Raw genomic sequence first — 22,852 nt, 5'->3', positions numbered from 1 at the left:
GTTATTTCAGAATGTTGTACAATTCAGCATTAACTCAAAAAGCAAAGAATTTTACCCATGTATTCATAAGGAGCTTCAATCTAGCACAAATATTAAAACTATGAATTAAAACACAAGCACAACAGAACTCCATGTTTTCTTTTTTCATGGTTTGTCATCTGTCACTTAATCACAGTGAATACTATGGGGGGGGGGGGGGGGGGGGGGGTAGGTAATGTTCAGTCAACGGAAACCGCAGGGTACATGAGACAGAAAATCACTGTATTGGGTATAAGCCAAGTGGTTAAAGAAAAGGGCTTGTAACCATGAGGTCCCCGGTTCAAATCCCACCTCAGCCACTGACTCATTGTGTGACCCTGAGCAAGTCCCTTAACCTACTTGTGCTCCGTCTTTCGGGTGAGATGTAATTGTAAGTGACTCTGCAGCTGATGCACAGTTCACACACCCTAGTCTCTGTAAGTCGCCTTGGATAAAGGCATCTGCTAAATAAACAAATAATTTTGGGGGCCTCTTCCCGGGACAAGGGCAATAAATGTGGTCTCAATATGTTGTGTAGAGTGTGTACTTTCGTGTGGCAGTAGTGGTTAAGTGACACAGCAGCTCGTTTTCCTAAGAAAGGAATTGGAATATCATTATTCAATTAAAAAATGCCTTTTTAGTGAAGGGAGCAACAGCAATAAACATGGGGGGGTTGCTTTTGATTTATTACATCATATATACATGTTGCTTCAGAAAGCGCTCTTATTCCAAATAATCAGTTAAACAATAAATACTAAGTAATGAATACGTCTAACTTCAGGTTTCAGTCACTTCCAAATATCGAGAAAGTGTCTAACTTCAGCTGGGTTTGGATAAGCTGGCATTCACGAGCCCAAACAGCATGTCAATAATATCTACAGAGCTGTCAAAAATATTCTGAACTGCATAAACAAAATCCTTTATTTCCAATTCCTGCAGCAGTGGCACATTCACAATACATTCTTACAACATATTTTTATCCACTGATGCCTGAGTGGCTAGCTCCAGAGGATTAAACTGTTGGCCAAGAGAAGACAGGAGAAATTCTTTGCAGCATTGTTTAATTGTTTAAAAAGCACTTTAGCTTTGCACGTAGCCTGAACAGCTGTTGCTGCTGTATTCTGTACAAATTTTTTTATCTGTTTGTTCCTGTATGAAGCCGTTTTGATTAAATCTTACCTGAAGACGACTGTTCGATTATGTATTTGAACCAGAGTTATTATAATTTTACGCTAAAGGGGAAATAACACTAGGAAGATGAAATAACATTCTGTGTCTAGTTTATTTCAAGACCTACTACAAATCTCTTAATATATTAAACAATGATTTATATTCAAGATTCTGACACAATGCTATTTTTGCACAATAGATTTACACAATACAAATACAATGGGTAATCTATAGAAGTTATTATCCATTACAGATAAAAGAATAGAGTGCAATCAAACATTTATCCTGAAAAGTACTTCGAGGAACACTGTATACACGTTTTGAACTCTGCAAATAACCCAAAGCAGGCATCAGTAAAGCATTGTTAAAGTTTGCCAACCAGCAACACAGTAGACATTTTAAAGAAAAAGCTTTCTAATGTACAACTTAGCATTTCGTTACACTGACATTGCCACCCACAACAATACACACTTTGATATGCATTAGAAAAAAAAAAATGTACAAAGAAATTATGCACTATTGACTTTTTTGCTATTAAAATAATTTGTTAATCATAAAAATCTGATATTATATACAAGTGCAATACAAATGTTCTTTGATAATTATAATGCACTGGTTTGCATTTCTTTAAAAATTGTTTAAAAAGAACAAAGTTAATCTGTTTGGCCCATTTTTTTTATGCTGCATCACATATTTGGTCTTTACACCATGCAAAAGGGGTATAACCACAGTTATTTACAAAACATTAACATTTAAGTAGTTCATTCACACCTTAGTAGTTCATTAAATACCACCATTCTACAGTGACCACTCAAATGCACACCATGCAAACATTACTTCCCATATTACTACCTCTACTTAATAGACCACATCTCAAAAGAGTACATTTATACAGTCCATTGAGTGGTTGTTTTTAGCAGGTTTGGCTGACTTGCCATTCAGTGCACTGCAATAATCAAACAGTCCAATTTTAAACTCTTATTTTGCCCTGTTTACGGGATCTCCCAGAAGCTCTGGGCACCGAGCTGCTCCGTTTGCAATCTGGTCACATTTCACAATGAGATCATAGTTGATTTTATCCGTTATCACACTGTCCTGCTTGTATTCAGGATGGTTTGCAACAAACTCTCGCATCCATCGAGCCATAGTCATCAGCTCCCCTACAGCATAAACACAAACGCATCTATGTTAGCATGGTAATGCACATTAGAAAATGTCCTGTATAAAGATCACTGAAACGTGAGTGCTAACGAATGCCCCTTTTTAGCATCATCACTGGTCCTCGCATTTATTGTGATGTCACATTTTAGAAATTGTATTCTGGGGGTATGATAGAGGTATCTATCTATCTGTATGGCAATCTTATCTGTCCTTATGGTGGTTATACAGTAGGCTATTGTGATTTACTGTTTCATGACACCCTTGAAATCTGGTCCTGGGTCATGTAAGAAGTAACCTGAGACATACCTGAAGCTCTCTTCTTTATCAGTTTAAAATAATTCAATATGGTGCATCGCGTTTCTACGTCTACTTCCATGTTTTCCAGGTAGCAGTTCAGGATTGGTATTAAACCGTGAAATACACCTTCCTAAAAAAACATAAAAAACAAATATAAATTAAAATGTGCAAAAACATAGTAGGGTTGGGAGAATAATCAATCAATAAATGAATTAAAAGATTCATTAGTTTATTGTACTCAGTTAAAGTATAGAAAGGGTTTAGGCATGTTCTAACAAAATTATCTTCAGAACTCAAGTTTGCCAATTGTTATAAATAACTGTTATAAATAACTGTTATTCACTGAAAATGCCATAATGAATTTATGTTGTACTTTCCCCAACAAAAAGTTCATACTACAGACTGCATTGTATTGCTTAATAATAACCCAAAAATAAAAATACTCTCTATACTTCTTCACTACTGCTATGAAGCAAAGTTAACTTAAAGCTTAAGGATTGATTTGAACATCTTCTCAAAGAATGTGTGGTATGCAAGTTAAACACACTTCCCACCTTGTGTATATTTTTTTTAATAGCAAATGAAGCACACTCACCTTCCCATTAATGATTGTGTCAATGCTCATCAAAGCATATTCTTCGTTGTCTAGGCCGTTTTGAGCTGATGCACCTCCATCAACAACTGGATTACAACCTAAATTTGACAATGAAAGAAAATAAATATTTTTTTTCCGTATAATTGACATGCAATACTGTATCTTGTAAAACTGAATAAGGAGAAAAGTTAGAAAGTGGGGCATTCCAGGACATTGGTATGTTTGATACACAGACACATAAAATCAGTATCAGACTAATGATAAGCCCAATATTTATGTGGTAATGGGTGTATCTATACATTACCACATAAATGAGATTCACATTCCAAGGTCTTCTAGTCTTTAGCATTGTGTTTAAGTTAACTATGTAATTTCATCTGTAACGTATACCAGAATACAGGGGTGTATTTTAAAGTGTTTAATATATCAATATATCAGTGTTTGAGAAGGGTGGGTTAACAGAATGTGATTGTGTTCATCCCCTATGGGAAGGACTGTATGTGCTGCAGCAGTTTTGAAATCGATGTAAAATTATCTCAGTAATCATCAAATTGAAAAACATATACATATATTAATAGAACTTCTCTGCTACATGTGTTTCCTAGTATATTTAAGTATGTTTGTGTGGTTTTATGTTTAACAGAGCTCTAAAGTTGCTACATTTACAAAAATGCCTCATATTAATTTCAGTGGCAAATGCATTATTCCAATGTTGTGTAACATTCTTTACAAATTATTAATATGTACAACATTATTATAACTTTTGATCCCTAAGAAATACTACAAAAAATAATCATATCATTATAATTTTGTTACAGACAAATAAATGCTCTTAAAACATGCTATAACACGTTATGTTTCTGTATATTTGTGACAGGCTAGCTGCATGGAGGACTTCAGGCCAGAAAGAAACACACAGACAGACGGTACTGGGCTTGAAACTGAGATGCAATGGCTGCGCTCAGTGCGTTTAATAAACAAACAAAAGGTTTTAAACAGAAAACAGGACACGGCACTTGAGACCAAAATAAACAGACAAACAAAACGGATTAACACTAAACAAAACAGTGGACGGACAGACAAACGAAACACGGTGAGTCAAACAACTATCAATTATTATTTTAGTTTATTTTCGTTAATTTTACCTCCTTCTCCACACCCGTACTCCACTCACCGAACACACAACCACGAGTGAGTAAAACGTGCATCTATATGTACTGTTGTGCCGGGATTCAATTACTAATTAATTATTCACTTGAATCCCAGCACGTGAATTAATTATGTGCAACCTCGTGCTCGCATATTAATTACTTTAAATGCACGTGAAGTGATGTGCAATCCTTGTGCTTAAATACAATTATACATTTTAAATCATACGTGAAACACGGTGGAATTATTTTCTCTGATTTCTGACTACAATAGCATGTTAAACAATCACTTGTCAATAGTCACAGTATTCTCAAGTACCTATAACAAGATTCAGAATGACTTAATCTCTTCAGTGTCTCGGGTTCTACTAGATGCAATAAAAGCAGAACTTGAAGTACAGGAAGCCAAGTACATAGCTGTAATGTTAGATGAAACAACCGATGTTGGAAACGCTGCTCAGCTGTCTTGTGTTTGCAGGTATGTGACAAAGTGGCCCGAAAGAACGGCTGTTCTGTGAAAATGTGTTACAATTACTAAAATAAAAATAATAATAAAAATGCTTTAAAAAAAAAAAAAAAAAAAACAGGGCAGCCGCTATAAGACTATTACCTTTATTCAAAATGTGCACGGATTAATCTACCGATTACTCAACTAATGCCCATAAATTACTCGATCAAAATTTATAAAATTGAGTGACAGCCCTAGTTTGTGTATATATATATATATATATGTGTGTGTGTGTGTATATATATTGTAATAGTTAGGTGTTCCTGATCTTAATTTGGAGGCTTTAGGAAACATGTACTCCATATTGGTGAGGGTATCTGCAAATGGCAGCCACGTTAATTAAAATGGTGTAATTGGTTAATTGTAATTGTATGATTTGTTAATTGTTTTGGCAGTTGGCATGACCATTGTAAATTAGAGCCTGCTGCCCTCACTTGTTACTGTGGGGCATATAAGCCTCACAGTTTGTTAATTCAGGGCTGTCGAGTTGGAGGAAGCAGAAAGTTGTGCGCTCTGCTTCCAACCAGTCACGTAAAGTAAGTACTGTGTTTCTCTGTAACAACTGTGTGTTGTAGTTTTGTATCGGTAAGCAGCTTAGCTGCCCGATGGTCAGTCAGGGACTGTACTCTGTTTAGTTAGTACTCCTTTGAGGAGTTAGGCTTTTGTTTGTTTTGTTTGGGGTTTTATGAATAAATATACAGGCCCTGTCCTGTTTAAATAACATCTGTGGTCCAGTAAATGTTTCTTTTACATACAAGAAGGTCCTGAATTGTAGCAAGGCACCCCCACTGTCACTAATATATTATATATATATATATATATATATATATATATATATATATATATATATATATATATATATATATATATATATATATATATATATATACACACACAGTGCCTTGCAAAAGTATTCAGACCCCTGACCAGTTCTCATATTACTGAATTACAAATGGTACATTGAAATTTCGTTCTGTTTGATATTTTATTTTAAAACACTGAAACTCAAAATCAATTATTTTAAGGTGACATTGGTTTTATGTTGGGAAATATTTTTAAGAAAAATAAAAAGCTGAAATATCTTGCTTGCATAAGTATTCAACCCCCACACATTAATATTTGGTAGAGCCACCTTTCGCTGCAATAACAGCTTTAAGTCTTTTGGGGTAAGTATGTACCAGCTTTGCACACAGTGTCCGAGTGATTTTGGCCCATTCTTCTTGGCAGATTTGCTCTAGGTTGTTCAGATTGGTTGGACAACTCTTGTGGACCGCAATTTTCAAATAGTGCCACAGATTCTCAATGGGATTGAGATCAGGACTTTGACTGGGCCACTGTAGGACATTCACCTTTTTGTTCTTGAGCCACTCCAATGTTGCTTTGGCCTTGTGCTTGGGATCATTGTCCTGCTGAAAGGTGAATTTCCTCCCAAGCTTCAGTTTTTTAGCGGACTGAAGCAGGTTCTCTTGCAGTATTGCCCTATATTTTGCTCCATCCATTCTTCCTTCGATTTTAACAAGATGCCCAGTGCCTGCTGATGAGAAGCATCCCCACAGCATGATGCTGCCATCACCATACTTCACTGTAGGGATGGTGTGTTTGGAGGCATGGGCAGTGTTAGGTTTGTGTTAGCCACACATAGCGCTTTGAGTTTTGGCCAAAAAGCTCTGTCTTGGTCTCATCTGACCACAAAACCTTTTCCCACATCGCAGCTGGGTCACTCTCATGTTTTCAGGCAAACTCCAGACGTGCTTTCAGATGGTACTTTTTGAGTAATGGCTTCTTTCTTGCCACCCTCCCATACAGGCCAGTGTTATGCAGAGCTCTTGATATGGTTGACTGGTGTACCATTACTCCACTCCCAGCCACTGAACTCTGTAGCTCCTTCAAAGTGATTGTTGGCCTCTCTGTGGCTTCTCTCACAAGTCTCCTTGTTTGAGCGCTGAGTTTTGAGGGATGGCCTTTTCTTGGCAGTGCCTGGGTGCTGTGATGCAGCTTCCACTTCCTGATTATTGATCCAACTGTGCTCACTGGGATATCCAAACACTTGGATATTATTTTGTACCCTTTCCCTAATCTATGCATTTGTATTACTTTATCTCTAACTTCTGTAGACTGCTCTTTGGTCTTCATTTTCCTTCAGATTCACAGCCTGACCAATGATCCTTCAACAGTGGGGTTTTTATCCAGAAAATGTGACAGCAACTTTAATGGTTCACAGGTGGAGGCCAATGGTAAGGTAATTGTGTCCTCGTTAGGGCAATTTCTTTCATCGGTGTAAACTGGGAGCTTCCACAGCACAGGGGTTGAATACTTATGCAAGCAAGATATTTCAGTTTTTTATTTTTTTTCTTAAAAATATTTCCCAACATAAAACCAATGTCACCTTACAATAATTGATTTTGAGTTTCAGTGTTTTAAAATAAAATATCAAACAGAACGAAATTTCAATGTACCATTTGCAATTCAGTAATATGAGAGAACTGGTCAGGGGTCTGAATAATTTTGCAAGGCACTGTATATATATATAAAATATAGTGCCATGAAAAAGTATTTGTCCCCTGTCTGATTTTCTGAATTTTTGCATATTTTTGACACTGAATGTTATCAGATCTTCAACAAAAACCTAATATTAGATAAAAGGGACCCTGAGTGAACAAATAACACAAACATTTGATACATATTTACAAACACTTTTTCACGGCACTGTGTATGTGTAATATTATATATATATATATATATATATATATATATATATATATATATATATATATATATATATATATATATATATAAAATATAAAATATATATAATATAAAAAATACATATATATAAAACTGCAGTGTACAATATTGAAGGCATATGAAAGAAAAGGTTTTTTTAAAAAAATCTTATTTTCAGGATGTTTCGGGCAAAAGCCCTTCAGCTGTTTAAAAAGAAAAGTAAACACAGTGCAGTAAACTTGTTAAATCAAAGAAAAATATGATAGAGGAAAACTTTAATAAACTTGCCTTTAAAAATGTCCTTCCTGAAGTAAAACATTCCTTGAAGGACAGCATTCCGTCTCTGAGCAACCTTCATATTTTCATCCACCTAATAAAACAATAAATGCCTTTCACGTTACAAGAAGAGCTAAGTAACCATCCAAAATAATCATTATTGCAAGCACACACACTCGTATTCCCAACAAAATCTACCGTAAAAACCGTTGTATAAGTCGATTTTTTAGGGAATGTTTTAGGGGCCCTAAAAGAGGGGTGAGCAACTAATACACTGGTGCGACATATTTGCCGGTGTGTCTATTAAACTGCTGTATCAGTGCCACAAACAATAACATACCAATGGGAATACTACAGCCACGCTTATGGCTCATACTAACCTACCTGTCAACAACCTGATTATTTTTTTCAGGATCTATGGCATTCAGGTCATGTTGCTAGGTAGAAAGACAAAACCAGTGTTCTAATAAAGTTTTAATTAGTTATCTCAATTGCATTAATCATTTTGAATGTTAAACACAAGCTTTCAGACTCTTGACTGACTTCCTCTCGACCCAGATGCGTGTACGTGGTGAAAAAATATAGTGGAGAAAAATAAATAGTAGTTAAAGTTCTCAATCTTCGGAATATGAACCCGCCCCTGGGATCCGCAGCAAGCAGCTATTGGTCAGAAAGCCGAGTAAAGTTATGAAGTCTGGCGTTCGTTGTAACTGCACTGCAATGAAATATTATAATGCAGGTGTCTTTGAGACAGGATAAAAGTAGGACAGTCATACAAACGAAAAAGCAACAGAACAGGTTTGAAATTGTGTGTTGTTGGCATTGCTGAAAAGTATGGCAATCACAGTTCTTAAGCCGGGTCCACACCTGAGCAATCAGTTGCGCAACCCAATTTCTCCCGAAATCGCGCAACTCAGTTGCGAGCAATTGCAGTGTCCACATCTGAGCAATTACTTGTTCCCGCGTCTACAAGATTCATTTTTTTATGATAACTGAGGTGACAGGTTTTTTTTTTTACATTTTTATTCTATCTACAAGGTGAAGTCGTTTTTTTTGGTTTTGACAACCGAGTTGACACGTTTTTTTTTTTTTCTCCTGTGTCTACAAGTTTAGAATCGTATTTATTTTATTTATTTTTTGACAACCGAGGTGACACAGGTCGTAATGTATCCAGTAATTAACGAGGAAGAGTTGGCTGTTATTTTTTCAACTGTTATTTTAAATGCCATATTCCCTAAAGAGAAAAACAAAGCTGCGTAAAAGCTGGAGGAAACCGTTTCAATTTTTTTTTTTTTTTTTTACCGCCGACATTTTTAAAATGAGAGCTTCTTAATACGCAAGCCATGCAGTCAGCATTATAAGAACCAATCAGAGTTGGCGAATTGCCACGTGATCGCCTGTGTCTACAGAAGTCGCTCAGCTGGTTGCTTGGAAAGTAGAGCACTGCTCTACTTCAAGCAACTGGTTGCGCAACTGCTCGCAACTGGTTGCAGGGACGTCCACATATAAGCGACTCGGTTGCATCTAGCTAAGTTGCGCAACTGATCGCTCAGGTGTGGACCTGGCTTTAGAGAGTTTGGAATGAAAAAACAGTATGTGACTAGAGACAAAACAAAGACATTTAATTATGACGAAAGAAAAACAAGCTGATAGGAGGAGGAAAGTGTTTATGGTCCAATGTAGAAACCATTTTGTTTGAATGGAGTACTTTTAATGACTAATACATACTGCAACTTGTTCTTCATGTCTGTGCAACACAGTGGTAAACTTGCAAAGTATGTGTATCGTTATGGTTCCGATTAAGAAAACAAAATGAATGTATTGTACAGCTGGAAGTTTAATGCAATTGTACTGCACTGTATGCAACACTAAGATGCTTTGTCAACTGGTTATTAGATGGTGCACTGTTTAGTTTATTATTTAGTTTTTTGGCTTTAATTGATGCAAGCAGCACTGTTTAATACTTTACATTTTTAATTAATACAACTGATTTGTAAAATCAAAGTTCAGTAATGCAAAGACATGTTCTTAAAAGTGTTTTGGTACTTGATAAACTAAAATAAAATAGGTTAGTACAGATGTAATGTGGGATGTATAACTTGATTTTACTTACTGGTGCACTGTTAATTATTACTTTTTAAATTCATTCAAGTACCACTTGTTAGTGGTTTACACTGTTACTACTTAAATTTACAATAGTAATGTTATAGCTACATTTTGATGCACAGCATTTTGTCTTGAACTTGACTTGAACCAATTATTTAGAAATTTTGAAAAACGGAATAGAGTTTCTATTAGCAGTTTAAAAACACTGTAAAATTATTAATGGAATAAAATGTTGCAAACATGGGTTATTTCAAAACTAAACCTGTGTATTTTTCTTTCAGTATTTAACATGTAGGAAGAATTAAAAAACCTATACAACGGTTTTATGATAGCCAATAACCAACAAGAAATGTGAGTTTGTGACCATAAGCAAAGCAACCCCGATAGCATGATCTAAGGCAGGGTTAGTCAATAGACTGCCAGTAGATTTTGAACGGACCGGGATTAGTTTATGTAATCTTCAATACATTGTGTAGTGAATTCATTATTGAGAAAAAATAAATAAATAAATCCATTATTGAGAGAGAATTTTGACCGTGTTCTTTACAACCCCCTATAAAAGTCACCATCAGTTTCAGCCAATGAAAAGTCTCGAGTTGGTTTCTTCTGAAAAATGACGTTTCTCACTGTACACTCATAAGCTCTGTCATTCTGTCGGAAACAGTTCCGTTTTCCACCAATTGCTGCATATGAATGAAGTTGTGCAAACGATAGTGTGTAAAGAAAAGTTGATAGTGAAAACCATTCTTTTAAAAAAGAATGGACTGATACTTAATGCTTTATTTTGCTAAATCGTCCAAATGTTCGTCCGGTTTGTGTAATTTGTACAGAAACTGTGACTGTTGTGTGCAAACATGAAGCGGCACTACAAAACAAAGCATTTGGATTTTGACCACTAGTATCCTCGGTGCTCCAATGCAAAGTCAAAGCCTCCTTCCCAGATGCTGATAAAGCTCAACTGCAGTTGGAACTCATTGATTGATGAAGGATGAAGTGCTGAAGGTACGACAAAGCGACACTTCAGCTGAAGCTTTTTGGACAACCCTTGTGCTGGACTCGAAGTATCCCCATTTAAGAAACTTGTGTGCGTGAGTCTGCTTTCTCAACCATGAACATTAAGTCAAGTCAGTGGTCTGTTTTCACTGACAATCATCTCTATTATTATTATTATTATTATTATTATTATTATTATTATTATTATTTATTTCTTAGCAGACGCCCTTATCCAGGGCGATTAGTCATAAACAAAAATAAATTTCAAGAATCACAGTACAAGTATGAATACAATTAAGAGCAAGATGCCTTCGTATTGCCCTGACTGAGTTCACCCCAAACTTCAAGGCCCTTGTCCAGCAGAAGACCTGCCACTTTTTCCACGGACTGCGAGTATTACGAATGTACGTTATTTATATTATAAATCTGTTTCCTTATAAAGTTGCACTTTCTACAGTAATATTAGTTATTTAGTACAATTTTTTTTTTTTTACTATTATTGCAGTGTGGTTTATTAATGTTTACTATGCCTTGGCAATGTCAGAACAAAGTAAGATTTTAGGTTGTCACTAAAATAAAAGTCCTATAGAACAATACAGTTATCGCCCTTTGGCAGGGAGAGAAAGACTGAAAGACCACTGAAACAGAAAAGCTAAAACAAAGAGTAGTCCTGTGTACAAAATATTGATCAATAAATGTCCTTTTGCTGACACTAATGTTAATTTGTAAGACTATAAAATAGTCTTGAAAGTTCTTTATATTTTTGTATACGCCAAGGGCAGGTGTGGTGTGGAAACTTTCTCTGGACCTTGACAAACAATAATTGACTGCCCCTGATCTAAAGGGCATGTCATATTAGACTGAATGGTTTATAAACATGAAATAAAATGGAAATGTGAAAAAATAAATAAATAAATAAATAAATAATTCAGCACAAATGTTCACTGGACACCACTTGTAATGGAACTTAATTGAGAGAATCGGAGAATACAGCTCTACAAGTCAAAAGGGTTCATTTTTCTTGTACAACATTCACAATTTAACTTGACCTACAAAATCACAAAATACATGACAGTCTCTTAGGTCTTTATCATCCACAAAGCAAAAAGTCCCCAAACCCCCAATATGGCGGCCATGTTAGGTCACAGGTCAAAGTGAAGGATGGCATTACATTTTGCCCACAGAGTTTAAACAGTGAATATATCTTACCTTCGACAATGGAATCAGGAAGTCTAGTTTGTATGAAAGAATCACTCTTGTGAGCAATACAACAAATACAACGTATGCTGAGTTTTCAAAGTCTGTCAACTGGACCTGCAAGAGAAAATCTAATGTCAGTGGAGCTGAACAGTACTGACCATGGTGAACAGCTCACATATATTTAAAACTTAATTCCACTGTTTTTATGAAGTTGACTAAAATGGTATATTTATTTTATAAGAACAAATTCAGAAATTTGTGAATATGCCTTTTAGTAAGAAACAAATTAATATTGACTTGTTTATGGTATAAAAACAACCTCCTCTCCACTTTAACTGTGTTTGGTATTGCGCTCAATGACACGAAGAACTAGATTTAGCAATACTGAGAAAGTTTACTAAAACCACTGAAAGTACACAATTACATATTGACTTAATACAAATGCATATTTATTGTCTGAGACAAATGCAAAAATGTTGCTAAATGTTGTCAACAGTTTGTCCATATTCCTACACCTTTTATGGACCATGTTAAAAATGACACTTGCTAAAACATTGCAAACGCATTTTTTTTAGCATATTCAATACAGTAAAAATGTTAGTGTATAAAGACTTTTTAAATATTTTTTTGTACGTGTTCAGTGGTGAGTTTATGTTAGAGATCTTTTGGCTGCTTGAAATTTATATAGCTGTTCAATCGAGTTTCCAGATTCTAAAGTTCTTTAGGAGGACATCTCAGGAAGCTGATCCTTGATTTATAATACTACAGTAAAACAGAGGACTTACTTCCATTGGGCGAAACTCTACTCTCCATCCAATGTCAGAGTTGGGAGGAGGAGGTTTAAATCTCATAGTCTGCCAGTTGGTTGACTGAATGTTCTGTAATGGAGGTTACAAAGAGATTAAGAAAAAAATAAGGTGAACATTGGTAGTCTTTTATTTAAATATTTTTAAACATCCAAGCAGCCTTTTCACTTAAATACTCAATTTGAAATTATGAATGAAATATTCCAACATGTATAGATTTGTGTCTCGGTATTTAGCTACTAAAAGTGCTACTCTACTGTTATGCAATCACTTTTTTTTTTTTTTTTTTTTTTAATTACAATACCTCAAAATGGTCAGACTCATTCTCATCATCCAGATGAATTTTTTCTTCAAAGAGAGTCAAAGGATCACGGATAAAAAGATGGGCTATATGTTGCGCCAAGAGCTTGTCAATCCCTGAAAGAAAAAAAAAAGGGTTTATTTAAGATTTAAGGCTAATTTATAATGCAGAGGATTTTTGCACTGCCGTGTAAAGAACAGGCACCAGTATCTGAATGCTATAAATTTAAACAATGGCTTCTGAAAGTGATTAAAAGGGAATGCGGATTTTCAGAAATATAGTATGTGTATTTATCTCCTCAATATTATAATTACTGTTTATTTAGCAGACGCCTTTATCCAAGGCGACTTAGAGAGACTAGGGTGGGTGAACTGTGCATCAGCTGCAGAGTCACCTACAACAACGTCTCACCCAAAAGACAGAGCACAAGGAGGATAAGTGACTTGCTCAGGGTCACACAGTGAGTCAGCGAGTGAGCCGGGATTTGAACCGGGGCGCTCCGGTTACAAGCCCTTTCCTTAACCACTGGACCACATTGATGTTCATTTCTTATGGTATCCTATTCTACACACGTATATTTACTTTCTGATGACAATGGCAAAGCTAATTTAGTATTTAAAACAGTGTGTGGAATATGTACATAGACATACCCTGAATAATAATAAAAACAGCTGAGCTGTTACCTGCTTCTAACAGCTGCTTGTTGATCTCTTCATCTATTGTTAATTCAATGTCGTTGTATTTTTCACCACAACTGGAGAGGTAGCTGTCTATGGAATCATATCTTGATTTACTGATCCGATATTTATTGTGTTTTAGGGGCTGTAAAAAGCAAAAATGCAGGTGAACACACAATAAATATTAATAGAGTTATAAATACCAGAGTTAAAAAAACAACAAGGTTGCAATTCCGTGACAGACATCTTAAGAAAGCAGAACCAGGGAGGCAGAGTTAAGAAAGAAGCCATCAGTTGCAGGTTACTGTACATTTACTGTTTGTTTTGTATTTATTTTTTTTAAAAGCTTTGTGTGGAGATGGCTTATAGTAAACCGCATAGCAACACTGTGTATTGTAGCCTAATTAATCTTGTTTACGTTTGCTTACTTTTAGAGCAAAGAATTTCCCTGTGTTTAAAGCAGTTTGAGTGTTGTTTTTCTTCACCAACCTATTTATGCATGTGTAAATATCATTTTCTATAGATGTTCACATATCCAATAATACCCCAGTCCGACATCCACCTATACCCCAGTCCGACATTGTACTGTAGTTGATAAAGACCTGTCTCTTAATATATCTGCATGCATGAAAAGCAAATGGTGAAAAATCTATACAGGACCACCCTTCCCGTTTAATTTTACGTTTGTAGTTCAAACAGTAATTGTATTTTTTCTCCCCAATTATTATTTTTTTTTACCCATTTCTAAAACAGAACAAAAAGTTAAAGGATAGACAGTGATAGACAGACAACTACTTGTAACTTTCTAAGAAATGAATAATAAAACATTTACCCTACCTCTAAACCCCGCTCTTCACGCGTTCGGTCATCGACAGAAGCAGAGATCACTCCCCAACGACAGTCATTATCAGACACGTAGCCTCGATAAAATGGAGAAGCTGCACTCAAAGCCATCTAGAAGACAGTTTAAAAATACTTAATGAGCATATTTTAATGAGCAATCCACATCCGAATTGCAATGATACAAAATCTTAGTCATTTACTACAATGGAGAAAGGAATATTTAAAGAAAATTAAACACTTGCCTTTATCATAGTTGTTGTTTGTTTTGTTATTTGGTCCTTTTAAAAAGCTGCTATAGGTGGTGCCATAATTCATTTACAGTACATGCAATGCTAGGGTGGGACATCGGTTTTGCATTTTACATACAATGGTTTTCAGCAGCGGTGACTACTAAGACTACAAACTGTTTTCAAGTTCGATTTCAAATGTTACTATTTATAGCACGCGTGTCAAGTCTCAAGGTTTACCTGTGAAACTCACCGTTTTTCACAATTTTGAGTCTCACGGCCGTGCAATGAATTCTCATTCTATATTCCTGTAGCTGCTACGCAAACTCCCCCCTTACTCCAAAGATAGAATTGCCTTGTTGTCTCAAACTGACGGTTTGTCTGCACGAGCCTTTTTTGTTTCTGTACACAACACGTCATTAATCGGAGAGAGTCGAAGGAGAGGCTGTCAGACTGTCACTGTCTCGTTCACGCAAAAATGACCACAGAAATAAAAGAGAAGTGGACATCAATGAGGATGTATTATTAAAATCGAAAAAATATAATGTTCTTTATGATGCTAATGTCACTGGTTATAAAGACAATAACAAAAGACGCCGTATGGTAGGAAATAGCAGAACAATTGGAAATTGATGGTATGTATGTCTTTATTTCACCTTAATTTTGGTCAAAGTGACAGGGAGCGCCACACACTGGTTTCGTATTTCTGTAAAATGACACTTCTCTGTTTAATAATGTTGACCAATACTAATAATCACATTCACACACTAACTGAAGATTGTATTAAAACTGAAAATCAATTAAAAAAAAAAGTATATTAAAACTAATTCTCAGTATTTACAAAGAAATGTATAGATATTTTTTTTTAATGATTTACATGTTAAACCAGATCACATAAACATTCACTGTTAAATGTCATTTTTTTTGTGTGTGGTGTACAAAGACTATTTCCTAGTTTTATTTATTTTATTTCGTCTCCACAAAAGGAGCAAAAGTTCTTTTCATGACTAGGTACAATTGTGTTTGTGTTGAAGTACTTGTGCCGTATTTGTGTCGTTTGCTGATCCACCCCCACCCCCTGCGCCTCCAAAACAAAATCTAGCGGTCTGGTTACGGTTTTTCAGCAGGGGTCTCACTGGTATGAACACTTAGGGGTTGACATGTATGTTATAGACATCATTTCTGACAGTACATTATAATAATAGTTTTTTGCATTCACTAAGTAATATTTTTTGTAATGTACTTACAATACTTTTCTTTTTCTAACATACCTACATTTCCATAAGCACAGACATAAAACTAAAATATTATTGTACAACAATCACTTACCACAATGGGGCATATTGTAGCAAGCTGGTCATATAAATATCTAGCTTCACTTATGCTACAGGCTTGAAATGTGACCTGTCAAAGAAAAAAAAAAGGTACATTTTTGTGTTTTCAATAATAAAAGACTGGGGTACACTGAATTAGCATCACACATTTTCAAAATCACAATTATAATAAGTAAACTACAAACACCTACAATCACTAATATCATTTTTTTTTTTTTTTTTTTTTAAAACGCTGACTACAATATAAAAGACTACAACAGGCATTTTTTTTGTTTTAGGTTCTACGGTAAACCACTATAAAACATTTTTAGGTTTAAACAACAACAACAAAAACAAGCTGTCCTTTAATTAGATAACTATTTCAAAGTAAAAAAAAATCCTCTACCTGAAGACAAGAGTTTCCCATTCCAAACCCCATACAGTCCATGTATATGTGGTCTGGTAAAGCTGCCCTTTCTGCCTCTCCATCATCTGTTGGGAATGTCTCAACAAAAGGAGACGGGGTGTTTTTGTCTTTAAAGACTGCATTAAAAAAAAAAAAAAACAGAAAATGTATTACAGTAAATGACTGAGCTCCAGCACATTCAGACAGTTTCTGATGAGCCCCCCCCAAAAAATACAGTATTATATATATATATATATATATATATATATATACACAGAGTATATATACACACACACACATATATATCTCATAGTGGACCACCATCACAAAGAACTTTACAGAGGTAGGCTGTGCAGAGTCATTTACAATAGGACATTAATTTAACATCTCATCCGCAGGACGGAGCACAAGGAGCTTAAGTGACTTGCACACAGGTCGGCCAGGATGTCCTCAGCTCACCACGCACCAGTGACCCCTGTAGTCTGGCCGGGCACCTGCGGGATTGCCTGTAAGCTGCCCAGAGCTGCGTTGTCCTCCGACGCTGTAGCTCTGAGGCGGCTGCACGGTGAGTCTGCAGAGTGTAAAGAAGCGGGCGGCTGACGGCACACGCTTCGGAGGACAGCATGTGTACATCTTCGCCCCTCCCGAGTCAGCGCAGGGGTGGTAGCAGTGAGCTGAGCCTAAAAATAATTGGGCATTTCAAATTGGGGAGAAAATAATAAAAACTAATTGGCAACGACTAAATTTAAAAAAAAAAAAAAAAAAAAAAAAAAGTGACGACGTTTTAATCACCATTTTAGTGTTTGGAGTATCGTTCTTTTGTAGTATGTTTTGTAATTAATTTTCTGTTAAGTCACAGAATCGCTGTTCAGCAACTTTTTCACATTTTCTCATCTTTGGAGGCATGGAGATGAAAAGCGTTCCTTTGTAAAGGGGCAGGACTGACAGTGATGTGAACCAATCACGTCAGAGGGAGACGACTATTGCCCAGTGGTGCAAGGATGTTAGGGTAATAGTTCAATCTATTTTTGCTCCTATGTTGAGGTTTTAACCAATCAGAGGCCAGAATTTCCAAGCACTAATTATATATTATATATAGGGCTTCTGTTTTTCGGGTTTTATTAATTGTATTTTTCGGTGCTTATTTTTAGCTATTTACGAGTTTTATGTAAATAGTTTTTTTCGGGGCTTTCGTTTTTGATATACTATATGTAATTTGTGTTTTCAGTTACTTTTCAAAATGCGTGAGCATTTTTTTTTTTCTGTCAAAATATGTATAGTAGTAACTCGACAGTACTTGCACACTTAAGTTGTACCTTCTTTCCATTGCTGTCTTCCACAACAAAATCCCATACGGGCACATTCTTCTGGGGTTTTTGTGTGTAGGCATTTTTATACATTTTGCCACAATTCTGTTTTAAATCCTCCGTATCTTAACTGTAATACAGTTTAAAATCCCGCAAACAAGCCTCCATCCTGATTGTTATCTTGTTTTAAATCTCGCAAGTGGAGTCTCCAGTAGAAGTGTAGGAATGTGCTGTCATTCAGTAGTTGGGGCGTGTTTAAAGTATTCGGGCAGCAGTGTGGAGTAGTGGTTAGGGCTCTGGACTTTTGACCGGAGGGTTGTGGGTTCAGTCCCAGGTGGGGGACACTGCTGCTGTACCCTTGAGCAAGATACTTTACCTAGATTGCTCCAGTAAAAACCTAACTGTATAAATGAGTAATTGTATGTAAAAATGATGTAATTGTATGTAAAAATGATGTGATATCTTGTAACAATTGTAAGTCGCCCTGGATAAGGGCATCTGCTAAGAAATAAATAATAATAATAATAATTGAGAAAGAATCAATGATAATTGCAAGTCAGGAAGAGACATTGCCCAGCAGCACTGGGAAATGTATTTATTATTTTTGTAGTAGGTTTTATTTTTTAATGGGAATAGGGTAAAGTCAATGTGAATTGATTAACCATTTCCACAGTTTTTCCAGTGCTTTCCGGTGTTTATTGGCTATCCACCGATTTCATTTTTTTTGCATCGGGGGTGTTTTATCGGTTAAAACCGAAAATCAGAAGCCCTAATTATATATAACCAGAAACAACAAGTCAGTAAGTAATGCATTTCAGGAGAAAAAACTAAGTATGTAAAACTACTTACTGGGTACATTTATCACAACTTTCTCTCCTCTTCTGTGACGGATATTTCTGGTCAAAGTACTGCAATACAAACCAAAAACACATTCAGTTTTAATTCCTCAAGAGCCCACATGTAGTTGCATTACAATCCAAATAAACAGCACCATCTCCGCTATCTTACATTTAACAACATTTATTTATTAGAATCCTAGTTACCAGCTCATTTGGAGTACTTCCTAGTCCAAAGAAATGATACAGTGATCCCTGCATCTCACCACACAATCTATGTGTGGCCAAATGACTTGAAAGGTTACATTAACTGAGATCTTTGAAATCAGGAAATACTCAAAAGAAGCCAGGAACAAGGATTCTACAAGTGCAGATAATGACTGGTGGATTCTGACACAGAGAAATGATTTTAAAAAAATGAAGTTTCAATGAGAGTGTATTTTAGAACATATAGTATACTCCAGCAATATATGCAAGTTTATAAAATTATATTCTGTACTTGCCTAAACCTGGGATGCTGATTAATTGCTTCATCTGGGAAAAAAAGAGATTTAGATGCTCCTTTTTCAACTGGTTTGGGATCAAACTCTGGGAAAGTAAAACCAGGGCAGCCCAATCTGCAGAAAAACATGCAATACATTTATGAGACATTTATGAGATTCAGATTTCTACTCCTTGGCACAATTACATTTCAGCAACCACTGAAACGAACATTAGTCACACTATACAGGAATAGACCTTGCATCTTTTAAAATCTGTGGAACAAAGTATCCTAGATTTCAACAACAATAAGCTTTTTTTTCTTGATTTTCATAGTCAACTGCAGTGTGATGCCACCATCATCACTGTATATCAAAATGCAATACACCAATGTGAAGCAAGAGAAGACCTTAGAAAATATTATTCTACATAAGTTCAATATAGAAAACATGCATTTTGTGTAATTATATATATATATATATATATATATATATATATATATATATATATATATATATATATATATATATATATATATATATAAACATTTTGTTAAAGTAACGTTAAGGTTTGTTTGCAAATGTTCAAAAGTTTAGGAAATTGCAAGTTAAGGTAGCCAGGTAGGTCACTTCTGATGTCAGACAGAAGTGAAGTCAGACCGTTATCTTTTTTGGTTCAATTTCAGTAAAACCAGGACCCCCCCCCCCCCCCCCCCTGAAAATATAAATACCCCGTTGCACATCTACCCTCCCGGGACTATGTGTATGCCAAGTGTGGTTCCTTAATTAGCAGGTGTATACAAAGGCGTCTTAATGTTTCTTTTTTTTCTTTTATTTTTTAAAACAGCTGTTTTTATCGGCACTCTGTATCTCAAAAAGTATTTCACGAAATGATACCCCGTTCGCAGGGTTTGTTGAACCTGTCAATCCGAGAACACACACCAATTTTCATGCATATCAATGGGGATTTACCCCCCTTTTGAGCTGGTTGTAAAATTGACTTTTGGCTACCGTGCAGACATAATATATAAACAGATTATGTATTTTTTTTATATGCCTATACTATATGTACCTCATCATTTTCATGTTTGAGTATCTCACTATCCCTGTACTATGTCTCTACCTAGCCTGCGGTAGAAATTTGGCAATGACGTAGCAGAGGGTTCACTCTCAGGTGACTGCACATGATAAGATAAACTGAGGAGCTTTCTCTGTGAAAGAATTTGAATAAACAGTAAGTAGTATTAAACAACTAGACAATGCTGCTTTTGTAAACAAATATAAAGCATCCCTTGAAAGAACGATGTAAAATGAATGTGGAAAAAAGCAAGGGGAAGAAGTATTTTGATTAGACAGAAACCATTATTAAGCTTTATCAAGATAGTCACAGAATACAGTTATGTATCAAAGTGTGTGGTCTCCACACCTGATACGCTAAAACTGATCATTTTGCAATGAAATGGTACTTTTTTCAAGACAGCATTATAATGAAACTCGACTAAAATAACCATAAAACAAGGTGTACCAAACGTGAATGCAACTTAAGGTCAATGTGTTTTCAATAACCCAGCAAAAATGAATTGCTATATCTGAGATATAACCAGGCCTTGTAAAATTACAACCTCTGTCCTAGAGACTCCATGAATACAGATGGCGTGCCATTATTAGGTCACATTGCACAATGAAGGGTATAGTTAGAAAACATTTTTCAGTGTTCAGTGTCTCGTTCAATATGAGGATGCAAATGACCTGGTTTGAATAGTAATATGAATACATATGATCTTTATACCAAGCGTTATGTGGCCACATGCATATGCTTATACCTTGGGAATGCTGTAATGGTGCACAGTGTCTGGTTTTCTTTCAGTAAAGAAGAGGCTTCCCTCCGTCGTTTACCCATGTTGTCTTCCACAGTGTTGAACTCAGACATTGTTCCTCCGTAAGGCTGGCCAGGAGTGCCTTCAATCATGTAGCTGCCATACTCAGGCCTCCAGAGGGTTGGGTGGCTACAAGAAAAAAAATACACAAATATACACCAACTGCTTCCTGTGACACTGGGGGATTCTGGACATGAAAAGACACATTACTTTTATCGATCCAGGGGTTTGTTTGCTAAAATGTGAATTAGCGAGTCCAAAGCATGAACAGAACATAATGTTCAATGTGAATGTTATTTTTACTTACTTGGGGTTGGTATTTTCACCTTTTTCTTGAAGACTGTGCAAGACATCACCTCCACTGAGCACCAGACGAACTTTGTGATTGTTGTGATCCATCGCTACCAACATGTATTCAACCTACAGTACAGCAAAAGCAGGAATATTCTAAATGAATGCTCAAGTACTGAATGAGTGGATCTGAATAAAATAGAAATTGACATAACGTTAGGACAAAGCATTTCTAATGAAACAGTTTATAATCATGAAATAAAATGTATATGTGAAAAAGATCTGCATAAGTGATATGGTTAGCGTTTCAAACAATGTGAACAGTTAATGTTTACTGGACAACAGGGACAATGGAAAAAACAAAACAAAACAAAAAAACAGCTTTGTACCAACTGCAAAGCCAGTATCTAAAGTATGTTGTCTGTATAATTATTTTGGCCAGGTTAAAACAATGTAGCAGGGAAACAGTTTATTTTTTACAATTTTATTGCAACAATATTTTTTAACATTGGGAGTGTAAGTTGATTGAGTAAACTGCAATTCACACTCCAGCCAAGGTTCATAATGGGTGGAGGAAAACTACCATGAATACCTAACCCTAGCCCTAACCCTACAGGAAAAAAAACTTTATGGGAAATGTAGGGTTTTGCCACCACAGCTATTCCAGCTGTTTCAGCATCATTAAAATTATTATTTTTCTGAACAGCTCTAAACACTAAAACATTACAGAGAAAACTAAAAACAGCCAACTAAAGGAACCAGCCACATAATGATGTGAGGTCTACAAAGTGGGTCAAGATAAACAGACAAAATGACAGCTCTGTAAAGATGTAATGCAAGAGTTAAATAAGACACCCTGCAACACCCAAGTGGATGTTAGAAATACCATTTCCCCTTTATGTAGTATTTCAGGGTAATGGGTTCACTGTATCATGTGAATTCTTTATACGGGTTTACCTGATTTACTGAGCATTTAGACATGATTGTGAGCTCTAGTGACACCACAGGGGTGCTTTAAACTTTGAAAAAGTTTTAAAAAGTCACAGGATGTGATGGCTGGAATAAAAATGATACAAACCGAATCTAAACTAGAACTTCAAGAATACATTAAAGTTAGGATAGTTGTATTTCATACCCATACCAAGTTTCCCTTTAATTATAACCCTACGGAAGGTTGTGGATTTTTTCCAAAATGAAATAATTATTGATCTTTCGGACTCAAATTTCCCGAACTTCGATTATGGTGTATCGATGCATCAAATTAAAGTGCAATTTGAAGTCTCCCATTGCCAG

At 35.7% G+C, this 22,852-nt stretch overlaps 1 protein-coding gene across 1 annotated transcript in view; it reads right to left on the bottom strand.

Annotated features, from left to right (window-relative positions):
- Positions 1-921: 921 nt before the first annotated feature.
- The window catches only part of LOC117411295 (glutamate--cysteine ligase catalytic subunit-like), a 37,874-nt gene continuing 15,943 nt past the window's right edge, over positions 922-22,852 (bottom strand). The window contains exons 2-16 of the mRNA XM_034018577.3: positions 21,576-21,688; positions 21,215-21,397; positions 19,416-19,529; positions 18,926-18,984; positions 16,770-16,906; positions 16,380-16,454; positions 14,818-14,934; positions 13,987-14,125; positions 13,307-13,419; positions 12,982-13,074; positions 12,206-12,310; positions 7,910-7,991; positions 3,242-3,339; positions 2,656-2,776; positions 922-2,348 (exon numbers count right to left, since the gene is read on the bottom strand). Coding sequence (XP_033874468.2) covers positions 2,167-2,348; positions 2,656-2,776; positions 3,242-3,339; positions 7,910-7,991; positions 12,206-12,310; positions 12,982-13,074; positions 13,307-13,419; positions 13,987-14,125; positions 14,818-14,934; positions 16,380-16,454; positions 16,770-16,906; positions 18,926-18,984; positions 19,416-19,529; positions 21,215-21,397; positions 21,576-21,688 — 1,731 coding nt within the window. The 3' untranslated portion in view covers positions 922-2,166. The remainder of the gene's footprint in view (positions 2,349-2,655; positions 2,777-3,241; positions 3,340-7,909; positions 7,992-12,205; positions 12,311-12,981; positions 13,075-13,306; positions 13,420-13,986; positions 14,126-14,817; positions 14,935-16,379; positions 16,455-16,769; positions 16,907-18,925; positions 18,985-19,415; positions 19,530-21,214; positions 21,398-21,575; positions 21,689-22,852) is intronic.

Source organism: Acipenser ruthenus, chromosome 6, assembly GCF_902713425.1.
Source record: "Acipenser ruthenus chromosome 6, fAciRut3.2 maternal haplotype, whole genome shotgun sequence".
Lineage (NCBI taxonomy): Eukaryota > Metazoa > Chordata > Actinopteri > Acipenseriformes > Acipenseridae > Acipenser > Acipenser ruthenus.
This window is presented reverse-complemented; position numbering and strand designations above follow the sequence as displayed.